Source organism: Arvicola amphibius, chromosome 1, assembly GCF_903992535.2.
Source record: "Arvicola amphibius chromosome 1, mArvAmp1.2, whole genome shotgun sequence".
Lineage (NCBI taxonomy): Eukaryota > Metazoa > Chordata > Mammalia > Rodentia > Cricetidae > Arvicola > Arvicola amphibius.
The window spans coordinates 131762877-131775055 of NC_052047.1; the positions used below are offsets into that span (position 1 = coordinate 131762877).

Consider the following 12179-nt stretch of genomic DNA (forward strand, 5'->3'; position numbering starts at 1 on the left):
TTGGGAAAAGCTGCCAGGCCATGATAGACTATGGCCTCTCACCAGCAAGGCCTTCTCACATAGCGGAAGGATGTTTCTGTTCTAACGTGGACCTTTTTCTCAGGTGCGGTTAAATTCTGAGGAATGTGCAGACGTTCTGAAGCGGTGGGTTGACCACCTGTGTTCTCCACAAGTCAATCAGAAATCCAAGGCCCTTCTGGTTCTTCTTTCTCTGGGTTGCTTTGTCAATGTGGCAGAGACACTTCACAGGTATGACTGGTGAGCCCTGGCCACTCAGACTGGGTGGCGACTTCTCCGTGTTCTCAGGTTCATATGGTGGAGCTAGTTCTTGGCTGTGATGTGAAAGGAGAATGGTACAGCTAAGGTTGTGTGGCACCTAATGGGGATAGGGCATCTGTGTTCATTAGTTATTTGTTCTAGAGCCTGTAATATTTTCCAGCAACATGTTTGCCAAGCCTAAATGACACATTTTAAGACTATAGAAGTCTTTGGACAGCTGGGGAGGGTTCAGGCTTGAGAGAATAGCTCAGAAGCCCCAAGAACTGTAAGAGGTGGGAGAGTACGGCAGGGTGTTCCCATGAGTGTCTCACTCTGATAGGACATTGACTTATTGAAAACTAGAGGCAATAGATTGAGACAAACTTGAGCGATTACTGGGCAACGGGTACAGCATTTAGAAGAATTTGTGGTCCTGGATTACAGTGGTTTAAACTGCTAAGCATAGTGGTCTGCAGTGTCCACCATGAAGCCTGCACTTGGAGACATGTGCTCTCTCCTTCATAAATCAGGCCTAGAAGTGTGTTGGTGTGACTTGGAGAACATTCCATTTCCACGGGAAATGTTTGCAAATCGTCAGATGCTTGGGTGGCTCTGCCCACCTATGACAGATCTTGAGAACTAACTTATTTTTGTTCCACTGACCAGCATGAGGTACTTCGATAGAGCTGCCTTGTTTGTGGAAGCCTGTCTCAAGTATGGTGCATTTGAAGTCAGCGAGGACACAGATATCCTTTGCAAGGATGTTTGTGCTAAGAGGAGAGAAGGTAACATGAGTGGGATTTACAACTATATTATATTGAGAAAGGGCCACGTTGTGAGTCAGCAAACCCAGAGGAGAAAGGGAGGAAAAGAATCAGAATGGCTTGCTGCACTGCAGGCTGGTTAGAGGAGAGGCAAGGACTGCACAGTTGAAGGGCCTGAGCTCTCTACTGTGTGCTTGAACTTAAACAAAGGGAAAGTGAATAATTTAGAAAAGCATGTGGTACTAGTACTCTAAAATAGTATTCAAAATGACGTGTTTTGTGGAACATGTTTTGTATGTTTACCCAGGAAAAAGAGATTAAAAAAATTGAAAACCTCCCACTGTACCCAAGTAAGCCTCTGATATTTAATAGGATAGAACGTTTGAGTTGTGCCATGCAGGCAGGCTGCTGGGAGCTGCCCACACCAGGGACACTATTTCTTCTAACCATCTCCTGGGGTGCTTTCTTCTTTTGAAAAGAATGGGCTTGTGACTATAGCTCCCAGGTCCTCGTGTTTGCAAAACTACCTTTTCTCTTATACTTTTCTTGAGCGTCTGCATGTGGCCTCATTTCTCTGTGTTGGTTATTTAGCCCTGTATATGCTCAATTTTTTAAAGCTAAACTAAAGCAAAGTTTTGGAAAAGTAACTAAAGCCTAAGGTCAGGCAAAGCCATGGCCCCAGTCACTGGTGCACTTGGTCTGGTGTCAAGTTTCTCAGAACACAACAGAACAGGGCTGTCTATCGCAAAACCCGCTGCCCAGCTGTTTAGAGCCTCTTCCCTAAGTCTCTGAGAAACTTGCACATGGAGTGGGGGGTATGTGAGGTTCTCTCCTGTCCTCTGCCATTCTCCAGTCCTCAGTGGAGTACGGGGGTAGGAGCATCTGGGGACGCTGGCTGGGGTCTTCTGCAAGGAACACTGGACTCAGCTGGTGCAGAGCGCAGCATGGTTAGACCGAGGCGCTTCCCCCTCGTAAAGAAGTGCCTACACTCGTGACGTGCTGCTCCCCATGGCCACCAGTGGTCTCCCCCACCCCCAGCACCTGGGCAGAGCTGCCCTTCTACTTTGGCATTTGTGCCCTTGGCTTCCTTAACTGAGGTCTACAGAAGCTCATCACTGCCATCTATGCAGACTATGCCCGGAGCCTGAAGAGCCTCGGCTTTAAACAGGGAGCGCTGCATTTTGCTTCAAAAGCTGGAGTAGCTGGCAGAGAGTTACTGAATGAGCTTGGATCCCCCAAGGAAGAACTAACAGAAGGGTGACATGTTCTGTGCAGGAAATCCGATGTTGGAAGCAAGGTGTGAGGGGCAGTGGCCTGACTGCTCACGCTCGCAGTCAAGGTCAGTCAGACCCATGTGAAGACCTGGCCCCTGTTCGCTGTGTCACCACCTTCTTCAGGCTGCAGGTCTCAGCAGCACTGGAGCCAGGTCTGTGTCCCGGTGAGCTCAGAACAGTGGGGACCCACAGTGGGAAAGTGTATAGTGTTCATACTTTTGGATAGTGCTTTTAAGATCCCTGTGACTACTTTTCAGTATTTGTAACTTAAAAACTCAAGAGAATGGATTGCTTTCCTTTCTCATTTGTTAATTTAAAGATGTTTAAGAAATCTATAACAAGAGATTGTGCAACTGATGGATTCTCAGACACGTGCTGTGTGTGCCTGTGTTGATAGGCAGCTGTTTAGGACACAGCAGGGCAGAGCATTTGAAGACACCTTGAGAACACAGTGGATTCCTTGCTTTAGGCATTGATGAGTTTTGTATTTGGGACTCAGTCTTCATGGAGCATGTCTGAGCTTCACATTTAGTGTTAGTGGTCTTGGATGGTCTAAATTTTAACTCTGAGGATGCATTCCAGTAACCTCATTTCTAAAACCTCTTTTGTACATTTTTCTGCCTTTGTTTTCTTCAAATAGATGTAATTATTATAAATTATTGCTCAGAATTTAAACATCTGTGACTATTAAAATCATAAATAAAGGAAAATCCCAGCCAAGACTTTGTTGTTTTGAGTTTTCTCTTTTTGAGATGGGTTCTTTGGCCCCAATAGCCAGATGAACAACACCTTCACCCCTACTTTATTTTTCCAGGGACATTGAGAAACACAACTTCAGGTTAAAGTTACAGTCCCTGGTTCCCAGCACATGGGGGCAGTTTCCAGACCCCTGTCTTCCATTTTTGAAGTTAGAGACATCAGGGGTACTTGAGGAAGATGGCTTATTCCAGACTGGTATGGCACTTTGGTGAAAAGACTGGATCTGACCAATGACCATACATCTGAGCTGAGATAAAATGACATACCTGTCCCCGGAGGCGCCAGTTTTCTTCCTACAGCTCCAGCATTTGAAGAAGTGAAGCCACTGGTTGGCTGGGAGAGAGACTGGGGAGGAGGGCTGTAGCTGGAGGACCTGCTGCTGGGGCAGTGTTACTAGCAGGTGAAACGGTGCCGCATTTCCACACCCACACCTGCTGGTCACTGTCATGCTGCTGGGTAGTCACTGCCTTTGGTTGTTCTTGTTGGAAGGCTGATGGGGGTACGTGTGACCAAAGGCAGGTGACTTGAAAGACCTAAAATGTTACTGCCCTACCCTTGACAGAACAGTTTTATGACTCCCATTCAGGGGTCAAATTGTTGCCTCATGAAGTCTCACTGGTCACAGATTGGCATGAGGTCCCCTGGTACTCTTAACTGTGAGTGTAGACTCTTCCCTTACTCCCTAGGCTAAGAAGAACACCAAAAAGTTTATCCCATCTGGTCCTTCCCAGCCTCAGGTTCTCTCTCGAGAGAGAGGCTTCAGACTGACTTGTACGTCACTTGTGACCATTCTGGGGCAGAAGGCGTCAGATGATGGAAACAGGCTCAGGTTTTAGGAGCGGAGTTAAGAGCACTTGGAGCATTTGAAGCACACCTGTCTCATTCCGGACACAGTCTGCCTCAAGGCCCTGCCTTTGTTCCAGTCCCTTGTCACTCTCCCATCATGTTATTTATTTTTTTATGTTATTAGTGCTCTGTCTTAGGGCTTGTTTCTGTGCTGAAACACCATGACCACACAGCCAGCTGGGAGGAAAGGATCTGTTTGACTGACACTTCTGTATCAGTGGAAAGTCAGGAAGTCAGTGAAGGAAGTCAGGACAGGAACTCAAAATGGCAGGATCCTGGAGGCAGGAGCTGATGCAGAGGCCATGCAGGGGAGCTGTTAACTTTCTTACTTCTCATGGCTTGCTCAGTCTGCTTTCTTATAGAACTTAGGACCACCAGCCCAACGATAGGTTGGGCCTTCCCACGTCAATAACTAATTAAGAAAATGTCTTACAGCCAGATCTTAGGAAGGGATTTTTCTCAATTAAGGTTTGCTTCTTCCAGATAACTTCAGTTTGTGTGTCAAGCTGACATGAGACTAGAAAAACTATGTCTAACTACCTCTCAACACACAGAAAAGGAGGCTAACTGTTCAACAGAACTTGAGGCCTGTTGATTTCTCCTTCCCAATGCCCTTTAGGGATGTTCCTCCACCCAGTGTAATTGAATGGCAGTCCTTGGCTTGTCTGAAGTTGCTGATCTTTGCCAGGGTTCTAGGGACCATATACTCTATCACATTGGGCAGCTTGGATAGCATCCTAGAAACACCCCCATCTAGGTGTGTTGAAATGATGGTGAGAAGCTCGGCCTACCTGGCATGTGCTTTGTGAAGAAGAAGCCAGTTCAACTTGTAGAGTGTGCAGAGCCTCTGTCTCGTGGCCACTGCGGGCTGCACCTTGGGGGTTGATTTTTTTTTTTTTTTTGTCACGAGCAGACCTCAGGAACAGTTCTAAGTACCAGTGCCGAGCTTGAACTGCCTGGCCAGTTGTCATCTGGGCCTCTTTTGCAAGTGCTGGTAGTAAGCTCTCCCTAGGTGGTAGAGAGGGCAGACAGCTGCGAACCGTGGTGATCAATATAGAGAGTGCTCCGGTCACCACAGTTATTAAGGGTGTGTGCTGTCTGTAAGCCTGGCTGATGGGGAATATGGGAAGAACTGCCCCCTTGTTACAGAGGCTTCCTGGAGTGGTGTGGACAAGCAGGAGTTCCTCAGGGTTGGGTGTGACTTGGGGTAGGGGAAGATGGGCTCCTGGAATCCAGACCCCCGCTCCCCCATGAACTTCATCTGGGGCCTGGTAGGTAACCATCTCCCCAGAGACAGACTCCTGTACTTCTAACCTTTACCCCTGACATCCCCCATGCCCAGCAGCCTGTTTCACTTGAGATTCAGACTCATCCCAAGGCTTTGGCCACCGCAGCCCTGACCACCGCCCACCTCCATCCCCCACCAGTTCTTGGGAACTAGCAAGCTTCACGTGTTTACTGAGCCCAATACACTGTCCAGAGCTCCACACCGTGGAAAGTTTCCAGACAGTCCCTGGCTGCCTCGCATAAACCGCATGGGGAAGTGGAAGAGGGTGGTAGGGAGTGGTCCTGAGAGAGAAACCAGAGCCTTCCAGGCAAGATGGAAGGCCTGTGGAGCCAGTGTGAACTTGGTGAGCCTGGCCCCAAGACTAGGGGAAATGCTGGTGAGGAGGCTTAGGGAGGGGCTGCCTCTGGAACATGGAAACCATTTCCCAAGCCCATCCAATGACAGCGCAGGTGCAGATGCAGGGCGCCCTTCCAGGTCTGCCCTCGCTTACCCCCCTAGCCGCCCCCACATCCCCCCCAGCAGCTCCCACCGCACTGAAATCAACCCAAAGCCATTGTCGCCATGGCCCATCTACAGGATGCAGGATCTCTTCTGGTTCCTGGGCTCCATCCATATGGATCGCTTTCTCCTGTGTGAGCCTTGAACATCCTGACCCCACCTCACAGCCTTTGCGCATGTGCCCCTGCCCCACCCTCAGCCATTCACGTGGCTCCACTCCCCCTTACTTCTCCAGAGTCACTTGTTTCTTACACACCCCACCCCTCCACTCCAGTCCTTTCCTGTACCCCACTTCAGATGGTCTTTAGACCCCCTGACCTCACTCAGTCCATGTTCTTGTTGCCTGGTTTCCTGACAAGATCATAAGTTCCACAACGGTGAAGCTTATTTTGCCTTGTCCTTTCATGGGGCCTCAGCTCCCAGAGGAAGGTCTAGCCCAGGGAAAACAATGGTCAGTGTATGCGGGGATGATTGCAATAAAAGAGGGCCTAGCCTGGGAATGTGACAGGAAGGAGTACCAGCTGGAGCTGTCCCCCCCCCCCAGAACAGAGGGCAGTGCATATGTGTCCCCTCACTTCAGGTTCCAGTAGCCCTGCTGTCAGTTCTCGGTTAGTTACTTTTTCATCTCCCCACCCCCAGGAGGGAATGGAGAGTAGCTGATTGAGGCTAGTGTGTGGAGTAGACTAGGTAGCTGATCTCTGGCTAGTAGCTGAGTCTCTAGAACATTCTAGAAGGCTAACTAGATGGACCCCACCATCTGTCCTGCCCTTCTGGAGCTGGTATTATTCATACCCTGTGTGCTTTCCCTTTTGAGGACTCTTAGATCCCATCACATACTTGCTGTGATTACGTTTGCGGGGAGTAGGACAGAGTAGGGCTGAACTTTGAATTGGAACACCCTCAACCGACAGGCGAGAGGCCACTGATAGGGCTGTGCACTTCTCTCTGCTGTGCATAGTGCTGAAAGTGGGGCATCAGAAAAGCCAGGGCACACCGGAGACCAGCCAGCATCAGGACCAGTTTTTACACAAGGTAGCAGAGCCTTTCTGTTTGCCTGGACTTCGGTCGGTGTGCTCTGTCTCCGCAGAATGTTGTAGAAAGTTTACTGACAGATGTATACACATATTCCAGAAGCTCCCTTTTCTCCCGACTGGTAACTGTGCCTTTCTCGTCACATTTCACTCCTTTTAGCAGATGTGCACAGTATTCTATGCATATCTCAGAAACTCAGTGCAGTTCTCAGAAAATGTAGTGCCCGGGCTGCTAAGTTTAGCAATGCACCATTGATGAATGCAGGAATAGATGCGCACTTTCAACACAAGGAAGTGGTCTGCCATTTCATGCTTGCTGTTGTGGACTATTATTTTAAGATATGTTACATTTGTTTATGCTGTGGAATATTTGTTTAATGATGCAAAGATGTGTTGCATTCTTTTATGTTGCATTTGTTTAACTCTGTGAAGCTGTGTCACTGTGCCTGTCTAAAATACCTGATTGGTCTAATAAAGAGCTAGACGTAGTCAGGGATAGCAGGCCCAGAGAATAAATAAGAGAAGAGAGAAGAGGGAGGAATGAGAAAAGGAGTTGGAGAGGATGCCGGGGGTCAGCCACTTGGCCACACTGCCAGCCATAGAATAAGAAGGAAAGAAAAGATACACAGAAATAGAGAAAGGTAAGAGCCCATAGGCCAAAGGTAGACGGGATAATTTAAGAAAAGTTGGCTAGAAATAAGCCAAGCTAAGGCCTGGCAGTCAATAAGAATAAGCCTTCATGTATTTAGTTGGGAGCTGGGTGGTGGGCCCCCAAAGAGAAAAATAACCAACCACAGCTTGCTTTCCTGAGATCTATAGGCAAGCACTATATATGTTCTTGTCTCAGTTCTGTGACAAAACACAGCTTATGGGAGGGAGGGCTTGTTTGAGTTCACTATTTAGGAACACAAAGGCATGAGTCAGGAAGTCACACTGCTGATGTAGGAAATCTCAGTGTAGACAGGAAATAGGACCCGGTTCTAAAATTTCAAGGACTTCTCCAGTGGCCTACTTCCTCCCGTGAGTGTCTACCTCCTAAAAGTTACACAACCTTCGTTGGGAAATATTATTTTCAGGTGTGTGACTTTTGTTTACGCTGTATTTGTTTAACTCTGTAAAGCTGTGTTACTGTGCCTACCTAAAACATCTGATTGGTCTAATAAAGAGCTGAGCTGCCAATAGCAAGGATAGGCAGGGCTGGCAGGCAGGGTATAAACAGGAGGAGAGCCAAGGAAGAAGGAGCAAGAAAACAAGGAGAAGAGGACACTAGGGGCCAGCCTCCACCCAGCTACACAGTAAGCCCTGGAGAAAGAAGTACAGTAAGATATACAGAATTAAGAAAGATAAAAGCCCAGAGGTAAAAGATAGTCGGGATAATTTAAGAAAAACTGGCAAGAAACAAGCCAAGCAAAGGCTGGGCGTTCATAACAATGAATAAGCCTCCGTGTGTGATTTATTTGGGAGCTTGGTGGTGTGTCCCTCAAGCCAAAAGAGTAAAAACTACTTCAACAAACCTTCCTGCTACCTGAGCCACAACAAGGGACCACATTTCCCAACACACAGGCTGATGAGGCTCACTTCATATTCAGAACAAAACATCAACTACATTTTATTTTTCCCAAGAGTCTAGCCAGTCCCGAATCTGCCCAGGAAGTCCCACAGAACATTCTCAGTGCCTCTTGTTTGAGACAGCCCTGCAGATGTCAGAGTAGCATCCACCTTGTCCAGCCCTGATCTTCAGGCTTAGTTTCCTAGGTAACATTGCACCTGGACCCTGCTAGGAATGTGCCCAGGATCCCGGGGCCCCTCTCAAAGCAGCTAGAGAATAGATGAGGTATAGGGTCATGGCCGGATATCAGGACAGGCAAAGGGGGTAAGCATATGTGAGCGCATCCTGCCTGACCCCTAACCTCAGCCTCTGAGAGGCAAAGCCTGTCCTGCTGTGCTACCTGACTCACACAGCACTGTTGAGTGACGAGAGGCAGGTGACATACTGCCCTGAAATCCTCATGTTGAGTTTCTGGGGACACCAGGCTTCCAATCCTAAAATTCCAATATTCTCTTGCAAACAGGAGTGGACGGTCACCCTACTGGTAATGAACAAAAGGGAGTGCAAGGCCTGGTACACTCAACACCCAGCCCCATCTCCATTCTCGCTAATCCTCCAAAGCAGGGGAGGTTTAGGGGACCTGAATCGGTGCCCTCCTTTGGAGAGTCAGTTGTGGAGGAGGCAAGAGGATGCAGTCTGAAGCTAGCTAGGCCAGGATGGAGGATTGCTGGTCAGGTATGTGCTGCTGGCGGGAAAGAAGGGCTTGCAAAACATTTCTCCAACCTTTGTGCGGCAGTTTGGACATTCCAAGACCTATTTGCAAAGCGGAACAACTGAGACCACTGTGGTTTGGGTGTTCTCCTGTGCAGAAACCACCACATGCCCTCGCTCTATCTTGGTCCTTATTTTTCTTTTAGATGAGGACCAGATGTTGAGGGAGAGCTGAAAACACTACCTGTTGGTTTATAAACCACAGTATTGCTCCTCAGGGTCAGCTCTGTTCCTTGGTCAAGGGTTTTGGAACCTCAGTTCTGTCTCTGCTGCTGCCGAGCGCCTCTGTTTTCAATTACGAAGTCGGTGGAGGATGGCAAAGAGGTAGCATGAACCATTTTCCTCTTGGGTGGGGCCACAATGGCTGCCAGTCATTCAAATCCTGGTCTCAGAGGTTCTCAGGCCCAGGGTTAACTTCCATGGGTAGGTCTACTTGGGACTAATGGTAGATACATGTTCTGTGGACAGCCTTAGCCTCACAAGCAAGAGCTTAACCGGCAAAGATGACCATATCCCATTGGATAGTGTCCTCATGAGGAGAGACAAGAACATGGAGATTGTGACCAAAGGCCATGCGGTGACAGAGCAGGACTCATGGTATGCTGTCCCGAGCCAAGCAGCACCAAGGACACCATAAGCATCCAGTGAGAAATGAGGAAACCCCCTCCCCAGAAGCCTCTACCGGGAGCCAAGTTCTGTCCACTCCAGCTTCAGACGTCTGCCCGCAGAATGACCAAGCTAAGTTCAGTGCTCTGACGCTGGTGGTCCTTCGTGAGGACACTAGAAAACCAGTCTGCCTCCATTGACCCACAGTGACAACCTGGAATTCCTCAGCACCTTCGAATGCACTTGTCCTTGGTGGAAGAGGGACAGTTGTAATACTTCTGTCCTCTCCTGGCTGAGGATGAGAGGAGGCCTCTGCTTGCCCTTGTTGTGGTCAGTGGGATTTCTCCAGTAAGGACACACTTTTTTTGTTGTTGTTGTTGGGGGAGGGTGCCAGGATAGAGCCCAGAGCCTTGTGCATGTCATATAAAGACTCTACCACTGAATTAATGTTCCAAGTACACTATTAAAAGAAAATTGTATGTGTGTTCATATGTGTGCAGGTGGCCAGAAGAGGATGTTGGAACCCCTGGCCAGTTGGAGTCACGGGTGGTTTTGAATCATGTGATGCAGGTGTTGTGAGCTGAACTCTGGACTTCTGCAGTGCTCTTAACTCCAAACCATCTTTCCAACCCCTGTGTGTGTTATTTGAGACAGTTTTGCTGCATGTCCCTGGCTGGTTCCAAACTCAGGGCAGTTCATCTCCTTCAACGTCCTAAGGGCTGAGTGCCTCCGGGGCTACCCAGGAGGAAACATTGTTTTGAGAATGAGATAGGTGGCCTGGAAAGCTGATATTCAGAGCTCAGCATCCCAGAGATGTCAAGAGGAATGAGCTGACTGTCAGCAGAGAGGCTGCAGGAGAGGAGCCATGCTTGAGTGAGCACCTGTGGTGGATGGCCTGCCTGTGTGCTCCCTACAAACATGGCAACCCATGTGTGGCTTTCACCCCATGGTGAACCTCTGTGGCATCAGCTTGTACCAAAACCTGGAGAGAGTTCTAGATGCTTCTCCCTTCAGACCTTCTGTAGACATGCCCACCTTCCTTCTTCCTCCCTCCTCTGGTAGTCTGTATTTGTCTGACAGACAGGAGGGAGAACAGGAAGAACTAAGGAAGCCGCCGAGTAGCCAACTTGGTTGTTTCTGAGGTGCTGGGGTTTCAACTCAGGACTTCTTACATGGGATACAAACTGTTTACCGCTGAGCTGGAGCTGAAATCCCAGCCTCATCCTTTTGTGGGGGTTGGGTTTGGGACAGGGTCTCCTGGCCGGCCTGGAACTCTATATATATCAAGCTTCAACCTACACTTTTATAAGAAGGAAAGAATGGCTTCCTGGTGGCCCTTTGATGAACCAGGCTCTGCCCCCCAACTCTCCACCTTCCTTTTCCGCTGTTGTTCGCAGCAGCCCCACTGTGCTCCTGCTGCCTCTGCTGACCAGGGACTCACGGAACCGACTGTTCCAGACATACCCCTGGGTCCAGTTTGTCAAAACCTCTGGAGCCATAACCGTGGCTGGGAAGAATCCAGTCTCTGCTTTTATGTTTTCCAAACTTCTGGATCCAAGAATGCCTTTTGCCAATGTGTATATCCCAATCTGTGTTCCTTGGGATCACGACTTCCTGTGAGGTATTAGCAAACATTCTAAAAGTATCATGGCCAAATAAAGTTAGGAAATGCCAAAGTAGAATTTAGTAAGTTTCTTTCCGGCAGGCCCTCTCAGTGCCTTTGTCATGCAAATTCAGATGCCCCCACCCCCCAAAAAAGAAAGCACAAGATATTAGATACGCTGAGACTCTTGGTCCACTGGATAGTTTTTGGTTTTAGCACCCCCTCCCCATTCTTTCTACTTCTGTCTGTGATTGTATGGACTTCCTCAGTAAAGTCTTTTCCTTCCTTTTCTCCCAAGTGTTAGGAAAATCGCCTGCTCCTCCTGTCTGTCTTCTTTCAGTGGAATGATGCAGCCTCCTCAGCCAGCATCAGCTCCTGCAGCAAGCCCAGTGGTTTTTGTTTGTTTTGTTCTGAGGCAGGGTCTCCTGTATCCCGGGTTGTCTTCAGACTTTGCTATGCAGAAGGTTGTGAACCACCGTGTCTGTGCTGGGAATCGAACCTAGGTCCTCTGGGAGAACAGCAAGTGCTCTTAATTAACCACTGAGCCATCTCTCCAGCCTTTTAAGTTTACTCTGTAGGGGCATAAAAGGCTTCTGTAATCCAGGGCCAGGCCAGTCCTCTCTTAGATGCTTTCGCATACCTTCCCCTTCACCCCCCCACCATGATGGGGTCATCCAGAAACACCGTGGTTCTAAGTATGCAGTAGTCACGTATTGCTCTCGCTGTCTGGTACACCTTTCCCTCTGCGTTCTGAAGCTGGCACCTATGCCCCCAGCACCTCACAGCCCCAAGTCCTCCCTGCTTCTAGACCTGGAGCCCACTGTTGACCAAAACTACAGTAAGGGACCAGCCAATTGGCTCCAAGCCCTGCAGCATCTCTGGCTCTTCCCCCCATCCCCCCTCAGGCACCTCATCTTGACTCTGTGACCTAG

The 12179-nt window shown here is 48.8% G+C and overlaps 1 protein-coding gene across 4 annotated transcripts in view; it reads left to right on the top strand.

The window, feature by feature from the left end:
• Wdr11 (WD repeat domain 11) overlaps positions 1-9527 on the top strand; it is a 53064-nt gene extending 43537 nt beyond the window's left edge. For 2 of the 4 annotated variants that reach the window (XM_038328999.1, XM_038329007.1), the window contains exons 27-30: positions 104-249; positions 925-1043; positions 8791-9002; positions 9507-9527. In XM_038328999.1, the coding sequence (XP_038184927.1) occupies positions 104-249; positions 925-1043; positions 8791-9002; positions 9507-9512 (483 nt within the window). In that variant the 3' untranslated portion in view covers positions 9513-9527. Of the gene's footprint in view, positions 1-103; positions 250-924; positions 1044-2125; positions 3019-8790; positions 9003-9506 lie in introns of those variants that run through there. The other 2 variants (XM_038329014.1, XM_038329023.1) reach the window with 1 other exon arrangement.
• The last annotated feature ends 2652 nt before the right edge of the window (positions 9528-12179 follow it).